Source organism: Aplysia californica, unplaced genomic scaffold (genome assembly GCF_000002075.1).
Source record: "Aplysia californica isolate F4 #8 unplaced genomic scaffold, AplCal3.0 scaffold00379, whole genome shotgun sequence".
NCBI classification, from domain to species: domain Eukaryota; kingdom Metazoa; phylum Mollusca; class Gastropoda; order Aplysiida; family Aplysiidae; genus Aplysia; species Aplysia californica.
The window spans coordinates 87,025-103,047 of record NW_004797649.1 but is presented as its reverse complement, the minus strand read 5'-3'; the positions used below and the strand labels follow the sequence as shown (position 1 = coordinate 103,047).

The 16,023-nt window shown below is 38.6% G+C and overlaps 1 protein-coding gene across 1 annotated transcript; it reads right to left on the bottom strand.

Moving 5' to 3' along the window:
* Nucleotides 1-9,743: 9,743 nt before the first annotated feature.
* LOC101855274 lies at nt 9,744-15,848 on the bottom strand (the record flags this gene model as incomplete). Its single annotated transcript, XM_005103549.3, is given in 3 exon segments — nt 9,744-10,207; nt 14,030-14,190; nt 15,560-15,848. Coding segments are annotated over 3 exon segments (570 nt in total). The 3' UTR covers nt 9,744-9,946.
* Nucleotides 15,849-16,023: the final 175 nt, after the last annotated feature.

The following is a 16,023-nucleotide window of genomic DNA, read 5'->3' as shown; positions in this document are numbered from 1 at the left end:
CCTCCCCTTACCTGTCTGCAATACCATGGTTGTGGAAAGTGTGCAATAACAGTTAACAGACAATTAATTGTACTTTTTCCAGTTTCATGAAAACCGTCACAATACATGCTCAGTGCATGGATTCTCCGTGACGTAGCAGACGGTAGTAACGATAGATTTTTAGGTAGTGCCAACAAAGATTAGTTGCAGAGAATCTTTGGCGCCAAGCCCAGGGCCTTAGAACCTTCTATAATTTATAATTAATTATAATCTGCTTGCGCCAAGCGGAATCTGGATCGTGATTTGGGGTAAGGGGCGTTACTCGGAATAGATACGCCCCGCTTTCATTGAGACTGCAAAGAATGAATCCCCATGCTTTCTATTTTTTGATGGCGCCCCAAGAACAGAAAGACAATTCTATCAAAGATTCGCCACTATACTGCATCACCTGCATAATACGGCTGTTTCAGTCGGTATCACTTTTAGTGCCAGCTGACCTAATCTCCACAACGAGGGAGGTTACTGTACAAGTGGGGGCTGGGTCTCGCTGACAAACCCGCAATATTATAATATTATATTTTGTATGTATAGCAGCATCAGTTCTTTTATGAGGCGGGACATTCAGAGAAACATGCATACAAAATTTAATGATCACGCAAAAGCAAGTAAAAACATGATTCTCATGGAAAGCTAGATCTATGATTTTATTGTGCAAAACAACACAATAAAAATGTTTTATAAGAATAAGGAAGCAGAACTAAAAAGTAAGAATGTCTGACTACGTCTTCAGTATTTAAAAAAAAGGAGAAATATGGTATATGTTTAACGCTCCTATCAAAACTAGTAGGTTATATTTAAGAGGCAGGATCTCTGAGTATAACGTCTATCTCTGAAAGGATTATGGACCAAATAGGAATTTAGCGTAAACAGTCTTTTCCAAGGACACAATGACAAACTACACCACGATTAAGTCGGGTCAGAAAATTCAAATCTGTCCCCGTAGAATTATGCAAATTTAGATGGCCAAATTATGCATGAAAAATGCAAAATTATAAAAAAAAAAATTATAATGCAAGTTACCGTAACACCTTTCGCGACATGTTTTGCATTTTTTCAACAAGAATTTTCATGTTTTATGTACAGAAAAACTGAAAACAGAACATATCAGTATGAGTAATTTGAGTTTTTGGAAAGAAAACAATACACATCAGTCAGAAAAAAAAATATATATAATCTCTTTCTGTAACTTTCAGCTGTAGATCTATAGAGGAAAGGGGAAAAAAAAAAGGGACATCTGGACCTCTGATGCTGGCACATCACTAACTAAAACCAGAGACACCTGGCAAACATGAAATATCAGCAGACATGAGAATAACGTTTGATGGATTGAAAAATACAGTGGAAACCTGATATAACAGGGATGGTGGGAGTAGAGAAAAAGTCCTGTTATATCCGATCCCTGTTAAATCCGAAATGCAAGGAAAGTAAGAATGTGTGGACTAATCTAGCTGTACTTATTCGTGGGTAGTTTCCCTTGCCCCAAGTACCCACGAACAGAGGTTTTGGCACCAACTTTCTCCTTGCCTCCTTAAACCACATCAGAAGAGCTTGGTCCACAGCATCTGCATTGGGTAGTCTCATCTTCTTTCGATCCAGAGCAAACTTTCCTTTGGAGTATGCTGCCACTATCTTCTCTCTATCCTTGATAATGGTTGGAATCGACCCTTTTGGAATGTCGAACTGACAACAAATCTCTGCCAGTGGAGCTTACTTTTTGTCAACAGTCTGGATTATTTCGTATTTTTTGTCAATTGAAAGGCATTTTCTCTTGCGCTTGACATCGTTGGTGACCATAATGAAAGAAGTAGGCTTAGATCTAGGCCGACCGGTCGTCCTCTCTCCTCTCTCTCTTACTTTTAACACATTGTGAACGAGCCTTTGTCCCTGCTATAACCGGTTGGGCTCCGATGAGGCCCTGTTATTGCTGATAACTTTTAATAGAGACAAAGAGTAGGAAAAAACGGGGATTTTAAACATCCCTATTATTACCGGATCCCTGTTATTACCGGGCCTGATGGTTTCCACTGTAGAATATGCTCAAGGAACAAAAGACCTTACCCATAACAATTAATCACGATCTTCTAACAAGGGCTTTTCACTTAAATGAGACTTATTACGTTGATTACTCCCCTTTAGTCACAAGGCGAGGCGTTAATTAATTGTTTTGTGAAAAATGAAAAAAAAACCCGGGAAAAACGCGGGGAATCAAAAATTATGCAAATGTTGCACAATCGCATAATACTACCGTGACAGTCAAATGGACTGAAGTAAGCATATTTTATGTCAATCTGAGACATCATGGTACAGCGCCGAATCAGCGGTCGTTTAGTTTCGCCAGGCCGTACGCCGCTAGGTCAGCGTGACCGGGGTCAGCTGCCGGTCAGTCTACCTGCGCTCACTCCACGCGCGGAGTTACATACCACGGCAATTTTACACAGTTTTGTTTCAACGCTCACGAATGAAAGCAGGGTTATCAATATATACACAGTGTTCCATCTTTGAGCTTCTTCTTTCAATGTACAGTTTGTGAAAACGCAACAAAGATATCTTGTATAGTTTTGTAACTGCATGCGATCAAATACAGCCGTCTTATATGTGGTAATTAATGTAATATACACTGAATTAAAAGTTATGTAACAACCAAAGAGCTCGAATAAATTCACTAAAACTGGCTCAGAATAAAGACAAATAATGTGGGTATCTACTCACCAAAGGACATCATCGTTGGAAGATCAATAATCCATATTTTTGCTTTTTCGTTCAAAAGTCAAATTCGTCGGGCTTGTGATTAAATTCACATCACAGTATCTTTCATTAATGACTCAGATCTAGATTATTTACACATTTTGTACAGTAGATATATACGTTTATCTATGGTGCCGTGGTTGCTTTCTCGGTGCCTGCAGCCTCGATGCGCAGTGAAGGCGCTGTCTGGAGCAAATGTGCGTTCAAAACATATCGTAGCTTTTCAGTATTGTCTACTATGCCTTGAGCCCGCTTTTCAATTTTTGAAATAGACTGGTGACAGCTTTCAGTTCCTTGTTCTCCCAGCAGGCCCAAGCCAAAGCCGTGTTGTGTTATGAATGGAATGCAGTGTTGTTCTAAAATGTGCTGTTTGGGGATTGTCTTTTTTGGAAAATGTCTTCTGTACAGCTTCATGTACGTATCTATTGCTGTCTGAATTGCTGGAATAGAGGTTTTCGGAATAGGTATGCTGTGTGAGATGTCATCATGGATTTGACTGTATGCTTTGTTGAGTGAGTCGAAAATCAAACCTATTGTGTGTGCTTTGTCAACAATGATTGGATCATACGTGTACATCTGTGTCTGCTCTACAATTGTCTGAGTGAGATGTCTGTGCACCTTTGGGTTGAGGTATTTGTGGCAATGATTGCCAATGAATGATCGACTGTGGTAAGCTTGTGGCGTAATGCGGTGTTTAGTGAGAATGGTGTCAAGGCTTGAAGCCACTGGTCCAGATCGGGGGGACAGCTCAACGCGATCTAGTTCAGACAGGGTGTGCCGCAGCCGCCTTGTCTCTGTCCTAAACGTTCCTTTCTCTTCTTGTGTGTCACTCATGGCAGCGCATGTCCTAGTAAAGCGGATCTTTTCTTGTATTTCTTGTGCTGTCTTGTAATTTTGTCCATATTTCATGAGTGTAAGTCCAAGCTTTGTGAGAGTTTTGGGTGTCATGGATGCAATAGTCCTATCATGTTTGTCTGCTTCTATCTCTAACAATTTGTGGTGTTTTAGAACAATACCTAACAATATGTGTAGGTATGGAGGTGTAACATGGTCTAGTTCTGTTGTGAGTAAAGGTGCATGCAAGCAGTTGTGATGTTGAGCTGCTCCCTTTTTGTCCCCACCATGTTGTGCCATGAACGCAGCATGGTCTGTGTGTAACATGTGCAGATCTCTTTGCTGATAAGTTTCAGGAAAAACATAGTGTTTGGCTTTAGATATCAAGCACCACAGGCATGGGTGCGTTCCTTGTGGACCCGACAGACCATACATTTTGCACATGAAATCATAATCTCCATTGACAAAGATTTTCAGCCTTTCCCCCCTCCATGTATGTGCCGATAATGATGCGATGTCATCTCCTAAACCCCCAGCTAAAAACCTAACTATGTTTTCATGTGTGTCTTTTACTGCGGCTGTAGCAATGACGATTGTGTTTTGTTTAGCATTGAGTTTGTATGTATTGACTGTCTGAAGTGTCATTTTGAACGAGTTTTTGCCATGGTCCCCCCCAATTTTGATCCACACTTCCTCTTGTGGTATTGTGTCAGGCCACACAAGGAGGTCATTCTCAACATACTCATCTAACAGGCTATCAACAAATGAGGATAAATTCTTAATGCGGCCGTACGGGACACCCTGTTCTTTTCCCTGGTTGTCAAGAAACATTCTGTGCTCAACTTCTACAGAGTCTGACACAACTTCTTTTGATAATTTCCTAACGGAATGTTCATTAGCCAAGTGTACCCCTACTTGCTTTAAAGCTTTCCCATAATACCTACCCTGCCTACCGCTAAATCCCGCTGTCTCTTTCATAATCAAAGTTTGTTGAGGGGTTAATCTAATCCTACTCTGAGCCCCAGCTTTGTTGAAAACCCCTTGCCTCCTTTTTCCTGGCATTTTCTTCAATTCAGAGGCAAACTGAATGTCTTCAGCTGACATCGATGGTCCAGCAACATTTGCTCTCGTACCTTCTAGCAATCGCGACCGTCTTCTCTTTGTGGGACTAGCTGCTTCAGAAGAATCTTTTCTTGGAATAATTAATCTTTTTACAGCAATTGGCTGTCCCCCTGTTTTGAATGTGACTACATTTTGTGGATTTTTAGTAGTGAAAAGTTTTCTTTTAAACAAATGTGTGCTGACATCATCCTCCCTCTTACTGAGAGGTGCATCTAGAGGTTGGCTGAGTGAGTGAGCTAACGTGTCTGACTCATCTAAAGTTTTGAAAAGTGGGGATGTTGTGCTGTCTTGGTGAACCTTATCTGTTTGTAGGCACATTGGAGAAGTGCCAATGTCTTTCAACTCTGGTTTTGAAGGTCTTAGTGGTGTTGATGTTGCAAGAGGGATTGAAATACATGTAATTTCATTCTGTTCTGCACTTTGTGTTTGTGAGGGAAAAACAGTGTTTATGTGGGAAGAATGTGGTGTGTTTGAACTAGAGGGTCTGGTTGTTGGGTCATCATATGTGGAGGTTGTTTGACTGGGTGTGACAGGGCTGTGTTGTGAGTGGAGGCTAGGGCTGGTGCTGGGAGAGTCACCAGCAACTGTTGCGGCGGGCTCCTTTGCTGGTTTCAGGCAGCCATCTGACAAATTGACACGATGACGGCAAACACTGCAATCTTTTATCGTAGTTTGATTCTCGAATGTACACCATATGTGTTGACTGTTTCTGACCAGATCTCGCGCTTTTTTAAGGGTGGATGGAGTGGTATTCTTCTTAGTATCATATATCCTCATGTGGCATTTGTGGCAAATAAACTTCGAATATTTGTCATCTGTGTCTTCTCTAATGTCAATTTCATAAATTAATAAAATATCACTTTGCAGTGAGTCACATGTCCTAGCCTTTCTTTTTTGCCTCTGTTGTACTTTAGTCACGTTCTTACACCCGCAAATGCGACAAAGTTCATTCAGGGAGGAGGAATGTATCTCGTGTGTGTGTTCCATTTGGAGATTTCAGTAAAACTGCTATACATGAATCACGGGCAAATGGATTCTACCTAATATCGTAACATGGCTCAATCAACAAAAATGAAATTTATACACAATAAGCACAAATATGTCTGCCTTTCATAGAAACAACAATCTATGAAATTAACGGTGAACTGTTGAACTTAAAACAGTATAGAATCCAGAATACACAGTTGCATGGGACAAATAACAATCACTGGCTGAGAATCAGATGTAAACGACTTAATATTGCAATAACTATTCTTCAAACGATGATGAAAATTACACACGTAAAGCACAAATATGTCATCAGTACATGTACCAAAATTTGTTGAGATTGATCGAGCACTTTTGAAATTAGAAGTGAATAAAGTGCAGCACACACAGATTAAATTCAATGAAATTCAGAATATTTTGCACACACTGTAACATCGGCAAATATCGCCACATTAAGATCGGGTTTTCGTAGAGTGAGAGAGAGAATTTTGGTCTTTTCTTTTTGTATGGAATATTTCGTGGTTAGAGTGAGGATACTGCCGCTAATTAGTGTCAAACATGTCGATTACGCCATGACCTGCCCGCCTGTAGCTGATGCGCAACGGAGCGGCCAGTGACCCCCGCGTAACCCGGCACGGAGCGGTTCCGACGGTGATTTAATGACTTCCAGATGTCGCTGGCCTGGGAAACTATGAGGCACGATTTCGGCCAGTTTTCGAATAATGAAATCGAAGATGCCGTCATTTTCCCGCCAGTTCGGCAATTTTAATCATCAAAATTATTGTTTTTCGGCTCACCACCTCTTATATTCAGTTATATTTAAATACATATTTCTGTGTGAATTTCACTTTAAAATAGTGACGAAAGCCACAAAAAATGTAAATTATCAGTTTCAGAAGTATCTAAAGTTTTCAGTCACCAAAAGCGGCCATTTAATTCTCTCACATTTTACCTCCAACATCATGCGACCTTCACGTCCTTCAATGGCAAATATCTCAACTTCTATTTAAGACAGATGGATTTTTGTTGTTGTTGGTTTTTTTGTTTGTTATTTTAAAGTGTCTCGATCTTTCTGTACATGGGACTTACAATCCCTCTCAAATAAGATCACAATTGGCCTCAACAGGCGGGGTGAAGCCTGCGTCCTATTTTAAATGATCTAAATTGCGTTGAAGGGGACGTAAAAACACCTATTTACTGAAAAACGTAGATTAAAGGCACAAAAGATGTAAATTTTCATTTCCAAGTTCTCTCAAGCTATGGAAAATTCACAAAACATAGGAGGCCGTTTTCTCACTAATTTTTCCTCTGAAACTGGGCGCGATCCTACCTCCTTCAATTGCAAATCTCAATTTTGCATTCAAGATAAATGTGTATCAATGTTCAAATCGAAAGCAGAACAAATGTACAAGCTTTAAGATGATATCAATAACTAGACATGCTCAAAACTTGACGAGCACCTGAAGCTGATTCCACTCAGTCGTGATACAACAGCAATTATTACAAGACTATATGTGTCACCACAAAATAATGAAGACTTTATTGATGACTGACTGAAAAAAGTTTATACAACAGGCATATTTATACATTACATTAACACACTGTTATATGATTTTTCAAATGCAGTAAGACACATACGATATCACATGACACGATACGAATGGGGACAAGAAGACGAGACAAATTCTAAAGGTATAAAAGAAGACAATATACAGTCCAACTTACCTAAAACAGCCACCCATTATCAAGGAGAAAAATGGCCATCTTTGACAAGTGCTTGTCTTACACAGGTTCATTACAATGCGGAAAAAAAATCTCAAGGGAAGGGGATGATCAGAAGTGGCCGTTAGTACAGGTATTGTCTTATACAGGTGGCCTTTAAAGTACTTATAGGTGTGACTGCATTGCCTCAGGGGGTTAGCTTAATATGTGAGACGTACTGACGAAATGAGTTACTTCTCGCAATCCAAAAATGGAGATATTGGCCAAAAATCAAGATTAGGGTCAAATTTGTAAATTTTTATATTGATGCCATTTTCTTTAAGTATAACATGCCTCTTATTATTTCATACATATTATAAATTTTAAAGACTTCACCTATAAGCTTGATGTATCTATTTCCATGGGTCTCGAATCCAAGAAGTAACTCATTTTGTCAGCACGCTTCACATATATAGATCTGCCATGATCTAACTTAGCTCATAAACGAAGATATTATGAAGGTTTTACATCTTTGTTACATCTGAAATTTTGGTCAAGATAGTATCTTGAGTACCAGTCCGAAGATCTTTTTTTTGGAAGTAATTAGAAACCTAGAGTCCTTGAATCAAACAGACTTGCATCAAACAGACTAGCACAAATAAAAAGTAAAACCAAATTCTTGTACAAAAATAACAGACAAGAAAAAAGATTGTCGAAGATTCATCCATGTTTACACAACACTGATGAAGAATGTTGAGAAACAGTGGGAAGTCCCACACATGATAATTGGCGTAAATATTATAAAGTGTTTGTTCATAACATTTTTATGACAAACCTAGATTATCTCAAAGTCACTTTTAAGCAAAACCATACTATGGAGCGGAACATTACACTTCTGATGGATCAATATCAAACCAGTGTTTAATACTGGTCATTACTGGGGATCGTAGGCTCTATGTTTAACGATTTCGTTTTCTATACCTTGGAAAGTCTGATGATGTAATTATGGCATGGTTATGTACATTTTACTCAGCAATAACATCATCAATATAATATAAAAAAACTAAATCCTGTCAGCGGACACATGGTGTAGTGTTATGATGGTGTATACTAAATATTTTCAATGTTTGAATGCACTTCTGCTTGGTACTAAAGTTTAGGATTTAAAATATTCTATATTTATTTAACACACAATTACTTGAGCACTCAAGATGAGTAAAAAATACCCTATTTTTAAACTATATATACATCATGACGGGTACATTATATATATATATGGAACAGTTTCGCGACAAAATGCAACAAACACCACTTTTCAAGGTTGGCCGAAACTAGTAGGCCTATCATCTTATCTAGAGAAAGGCAAGGCACACTCCAGGGTCAACTTTGTTCTTCACAGAGTACATTTGTTCCTCATTCAAACATTGCGAAAAGTTGGGCTTTTTTTTAAACAAAACGTAACAAAAGAGGTAGACCTTTTTAGACAAACCGCGACATATCCTCTTTTTTTTTCATACAAGTTCATAAGTTGCTTTCTCTCCTCATTTTCTCTTTTTCATACAAGCTCAAAATTTATTTTCATTTACCATGATTTGTTTTTATTTTATTACTACACTGCCTGTAAACCACTCTGAATCTCATTAATGATTAATGTCTTACCTAATCGGTCATATTATTTATTACTATTGTCGATCGTGCCCTATTGTCAACAGTCACATTCATTCATATTAACCAAATCAACAAGAGCTAGTCATAAAGGCATTTAAAAGTCAGATGCAATCGTGATAATTTTAAAAATTTAAAACTGTGATTTTCAGAGCTTCTGTTTTGATGTGATTTTACAGTGATTTACTTATAATAATAATAATAATAATAATAGATAGCATTTGTATAGCGCGTATCCCCGCTCAACAGCAGGCTCTATGCGCTTTACACTATATTATTACCCCAGCAGACCATAGAACACTCCGAAACATTCTCAGCTTCCCGGGAAGCATACAGTGCGAGCAGCCGATTAAGCGCTCAATCACTAACAAACTGACAAGATCTTTCGCTGTCTATAGCCGGGTACCCATTCCCACCTGGGTGAAGTGAGGAAAATAAGTGTAAAGTGCCTTTCCCAAGGACACAACGTCGGGCCCCTGACTGGATTCGAACCCACGACCTTACGGTTGAGAGTCCGAGAGTTTAACCACTAGGCCACCGACGCCACTTAGTTTTCATTCATGATTTTACAAAGGTTCCGATAACTCTATACTTTTGTAGAGAGCAAGAAGAAATTGTATTGTTATTTATATAAACGTTGTGATACACAATCCAGTATTACCAACTTTATTCAACAAAATGATTACCTACAATTATTGCCATGGTGCCCTAGCAAATCGCCTCGGTGCCCTCTGATTTTTAGGCCCCACCGAGGCAATTTTTGCCTGCCCTCCAGAACACATAATTCAAGATCTGCTGTTGTAAATCTCGATGAGTTGGTACAATGTAAAAAAAACTATGCCACTGTGAGGGGTTATATCTTCATGACATATTTGGTAATGACCGCTTGGATTTCTCTTACAGCTGCAGTGGCGTCATCGACGGCAAAGCTGTCAAGAGTATTGGCGATATATTTTCCAAAGCGTGCATGTGCAGATTCTGGGGTTGCTGCCGAGCTGGGATTCTGTTTCTTCTTTTTCTTGGGTGTTTGTCCGTCCGGTGGAGAATGAACCCCACTTTGGCTAGGTGGGGGATGCTTTGAAGCTGCAATGCTGGTGGCTGGACATTTAAAGATCTGCAGAGACAACAGGTTCCTGGTTTTAGTAAGTGTTATAGTTTTATGGCACTTGCAACACAGTTAGGTCAAACAAGTGCTGAAGATAAGAGGTGTTACAAGAGAGTAACGAACACATAAAAGCATGAGAGATAGGGACGAAAGTTGTTTCCTAGGAAAGAAGGGGCAAACCACGTCAGAGCACCTGCCAACCATCCATTTACAAAAACAAGTTCGGCTGCAAGGATAAGGTTAGTGCATCAATATTAAAAAATGTATACTGTTGTCAGATGACAACATGTGAATATTAGGACGCTAGAGGAGGTTTTGACCAAAAAAAAAGCCAGCCTTTAGTACCAAACAAGCAGCAACTCTGTACACGTACCCAAAAGGTGGGTGGTTGGCAGGTGCTCTGGTGTGGTTTGCTAGTTTTTTCATACCAAACATCTATTGTCCTTATCTCTCTTCATTCTCTTTTGTGTTTGTTACTCTCTTGTAGTACCTCTAATATAAGGGGATTATATATGACCTCGTTGTGTTACAAGTGCCGTAAAACTTTTTATTAAACCTAAAAGTACCCTAGGGGCGCAAGAAGACAGGAAAGGTCTCCTTGGTGGGAGGCATGGGGTGGGGGCAACTATACGTCCCCTTTCTCCTTTTTTTTAATAGTAGAGGGTTTTACGGTGCTCGCAACGGCATAAGGTCATATGAGCGCCAAGGGGTGGGTGTCAACAGAGAAGTCTTTACAGGGAATCAGACTTATTCTGCTCACCTCTCTAGCTTCAACAGCACAAGGTCTGCTTCGACTATCCAGGCATCCCGGAAATAGCAAGTCACAAGAGAGTGACAAACGTACAAAAGAAGTAGAGGAAAATGACAATAGTAAGGATTAGGAAAGAAAAAGCAGCAGTTCCCTGTTGCACATCAGGCAGTTATGAGCGTGCGCGTGACATGAATCAGCCCATTTACAATTCTGCTGAGCTTGAACGAGAAATGTCCCCCCTTAGGGAATGGCCTAAAGACACTACAGTCAGGGGCACCGCCCCGGGGGATACCCCTTTCTTCGAAAGAAACCTATTAAATTAAAACTGTAGAAGGAGTTTCTGAGTACTTGTGTGGCCTTTAAAGCTTCAACATGTAATACGGCAATCCAGAGTGTCAGAATATTTCCAGATTACGTGTTTATCCTTTTTTCACCAGAAAAGGGACAATTGTGAACAACAGAATGGACTAAGCGGTAAATGATTAAGATCCATAGGCCAAAGCAATATCATTAATTAAATATATATACTATTATACTGCCGACCCTGAATGGGGTGGGGAATGCAAACAAAGGCAACCTAGTGGTTCACATCTACAAACTTATAAACTATGCAGTGGAACTCTGCTACAGATGGTTACAACGAGGATATGACGTTAAATGTCCCACTATTCAGACAAGAATCAAAATAGAAACTACGAAGAAAGAGAAAAGATAGAAAGTGGGATCAAGAACAAAACTGGACATGCTGAGAAGTTGTCACATCCTTGTAGCAAAAACAAGTCCGTAAAGTCAGCAAGAATCGAACAGAAGAACACCTTTGTTGGAGTCAAATATGCAAATCAAAATGACATAAACATCCATGAGGGACAAACAAAAAAATCAATTCGAAAGTTTGCCGACAGAAATGCCCCCCCCCCCCTCCCAATATAGGCCTATTATGCTCTGAGTCCAGGGCCACTCACCCATCAGCACTAAAAAAAATTTGTTTTAGTAATCCACAGATAAAAAATTAGTAATCTGGCTTAAAAATTTGTAAATGGCCACGGATCGTCTTCTTCCCAAGGGTGTCAAGAACTAGGGCTGTAGCCAAGTATAAATTTATTGTAAACAAAACGTATCCTGATTGTGCATCACAACACACCATGCCACCTACCCATAATTGTTAATTGTTTCAAGTTTCAAACAATGATCCTTATTATTATTATTAATTTGTAAATTCTCACTTTGGCCTGGACTGTAACTCACAACACTTTACTTTACTTTTCTGATCCAGCGGCCATTTAGGTTCTAGCCCTTCGGTCTGTTGATATGGCAAAGAATTTGCAGGTTTTAATCAGCTATGCTTTGTCGATGTATAGAGTATTTCCGATAACTCACAACACAAAAGGCAGAAATTTTCTAACACCTTGTCAACATAATGTTTGCCTTAAATTTACTCCTGGCTTTGGCACTTAAGTCTCAAGTCTAAAGTTTTTCGAAGGGTAAAGTAGCACTGAGCGACATCAAGGTCCCAATGCAAAGAGAATTTTTAAGTTAGGCATTTGAATAGACTTTCACTACTTTCAGGTCTGGTAGTTTTTTTCTCCCCTGGAATAATACTAATACAGGTAAATTTTTACTTTCACTCCCGCACATTGATACAATACTTTGGAGGTCAAACTGCAGTATTTTTTGCTGCAGATCACACATAAAGCTACTAAAACTGTCGCAAATCAATTAATTTCAAGAAAATTTGAAACCTATCAGCAAAATATCAAATTAGGCCTATGGGTTAAAACAGGCAGGCATACACTCCCCCCCTCCCCCTAGAAGCCGAACCCCCCAGTTCTTTTTTTTTAATTCAGAGGGGGGAGTTGTCTTTTACACAAAGTTGTGGCTAAAATCTAAACAGAGATGAGCATGAGATGCAAATCACGAAAAAGCTGAGAAATGCAGGAAAACTGAGCCTAGACACAAAATCCAAATTCCAGAAAAACCCCAAAGCCTTTGTTGTTTTTTCTAAAAATCTGAAAGACAATAATATTTAAAAGATACAGATTTGTTGGTGTCAAAGCTATCCACTTATAGGACTTTATAGTGCGGTCAAAAATGCATGGCGCAACATATTGTGAAATATCTCCTTGCCTATCGAACAGTCTCCAACTTTTGAACAATGACTTTTATCAATTTATCTTAACAGATGAATATTTTCTCAAACTCCTGCACACTGTGTTCTAGAAAATTCTTTCATAAATACAAATAAAAAATCCCAGTCAAAGGTTTCTATAGATTTTTAAAAGTTTACAGCTCGGGCAATATCGCTTTTAAAAACAAGTCAGTCATTTTTTTCTTCTAATCTCTATATTATGCTCTTTATTGAAAGTATGTTTAGGGAACCTTTAGTGCAAAAAATGGGTTCGCTATAAAATTAATTTTTTTTGGCAGAAGTTCTGCCACTAAAAAGTGTTATTGGCGAGCTGTGATGTAGGCCATACGCGTATAAAATGTATGTGAGAAGCGGGAAGCGTTGTGAACAATCACATTTTCTGTGTGATGGAGATTTATAGTAGGCCTATTTTATATTAATTTTTGAAGAAAGGGTTTTTAATCCAGCATGAACTGATGGGGAAAAATATGATTAAGTTAAGAGAAATTGATACAAACTGATATATATATATATATATATATATATATATATATATATATATATATATATATATATATATATATATATATATATATATATATATATATATATATATGCAAAGTAAGGGTGACATTGATGCACCCATTAAAGAGATATATTTGAGGATGAGTTGCGCCACGAATTTTTGATCGCATTATAAGTCTGTTTGGGTACTTTTCACGCCAGAGACAAAAAAAAAAAGTTTTTGTTGTGTTGTTCCTAATAGGAATAATGAAAAGCAAAAAAATTGTACGCCTTGACCACTGCATTAAACAGCATTATGATGATGTTGAGAGACGCATCTTTGACACAGCTTTGGGAGGGTGTAAAAAAAGAAATTTTTTATTTCACTTCAGGTGGATTGCTTGTGAAAGCAATAAAATTTCCAAAGAAGCTACACAGAAACATAATGTACCTTATTTTGGAAAATGGGACGTAAAAACTCATCTAACAGGTTAAAGTTGACCCATTCAGGGTTGTATGCATTGAAAGAATACTCGTATACTTGACGGAGCTCCTGTTTGTACTTGGTCATCCAACCGTTGAACTTTTTATTCCAGGCTGAAACATTTTCGTCTGAAAACAAAAAAACAAAAACAAAAATATAACTTTAATGTGCAGTAAAAATTGTCAAAATGGTCATCCGTTGAAAAAGGAGAAAACTGGTTGCATGTCTTTCTTACACAGAGGTAGACTTCTTGTACAGTACCGTGTCATCATAACATAATATTTGTGCCACGACATGGTGGAATCAGGCGCTCGTCACATTTCGTGACGGAGTTAACGTTAAATATAGGAAAAAAGAATATATTAATCCGCAGACAGGAAAAAAGAGGCAAAAACAGCACCTTGACATTGATGGCTGGTGCCTCTAAAATAAATCATCAATAGTCATGGTCAAGATGAAGTTATTGGTATCATCCTAAAGCCTGCTAATTTGTCTTACTTTTGATGACAAGATACTCATCTATTTTGACAATGAATGGCAGCTCAGATATATTTGCGATTCAAGAAGGTGGGGGGCACTTGATTTCAGAGGTAAAATTAGCAAGAAAATGACATATAGTTAGTTGACTTCCAAAGCTTAAAAATCCTTGAAAACTACACAATTACATTTTTGTACCTTTCGTCCAATAAAATCCACAAGGAAGTGTGTTTTTAAATTAACTTAAAAGCTGTTCAGCCAAAAACAAAAATTGCCAAAAGAGCACAAAAATGCCGGTTTCTTCGATTTCATTATTTTGACGAGCACCTGATTTCATCATATTATGTTACTTTATAACACAAAGCCGAAGTAGAAAGTGGTCATTTGTAGGCTTACTGGTGATCACTTATTGTCTGGGGCAGGTGGTGATTAGAGCAGGTCGGACTACATTTCAATCACACCTTCCTGAACCTGGAAAAAGACTTTTTAATTTGATAAAATTACAGAAATAAAGAGGGAGTTCTCTCACTTCAGCACCTTAATTATAAATCCCAAAGTGATGTCATTATAATACAGGGCAATACAGCAGATGTGATGGAAAGAAGGAAGAAGGATTGTTTACTTTTTCATGCCCACGTTTGCACTATTCTCTCTCTCTCTCTCTCTCTCTCTCTCTCTCTCACACACACACACACACATACAATATAATATTATAGGCCTATATATATAATATATAATATAATACAGCCACATGGAAAGTGGCCATTTGTACATGTGGTCGTCTTGTATAGTTAAAGAGGTGGCCGTCAGGGCATTTTCGACTGTACCTAGGCCTAGATCTAGACCTACCACCCAAATGTTGCCAAATAGATATCTAGATCTAGATCTAGATCTAGATTCTCCATGGACCTAAGCTACAACCTCCTTGCTCTAGGTCTAGAACTAGATCTGTATCTAGATCTAGATTTAGATTTTAGATATACAGCTCATCTGCAGTTGAAAATTAAATAATTAACCTACCTGTCACAGGAACATTATTTTGTATAAGAATTCTTTGAAGCGCATTCCGCCTCAGATCGCTGTTCTTGTATGCAGGATCTGATGGATCCCATAAACATCGTTGGGCTTTAAAATGCCCAATGCACGCACTAGGTTCAATTTTATCCATGTCCGATTTCTAGTGTTCCAATACGAGGACCAAAAGTGTTGCCGTCTCTCTGGAATCTAGATCTAGATCTAGATCTTGACTAGATCTAGAATCTTTGTCGCCTGTCTCTCACACCCCACACCTTTCGCTCGTTTCAATGAGAAAAAAAAAACATGGCGCAAGATTCCACGAAACTGAAACTGAAACTGAAAGTGAAAGTGAAAGTAAAGCATTTTCGTAGGTGTGTCTGTTGTGTGTGTATGTAATGTGTGTAGGTAGGCTACATATATGTGTACGTCTGTTTATGTGTGTGCGCGCGTGCGTGTGTGTGTGTGTG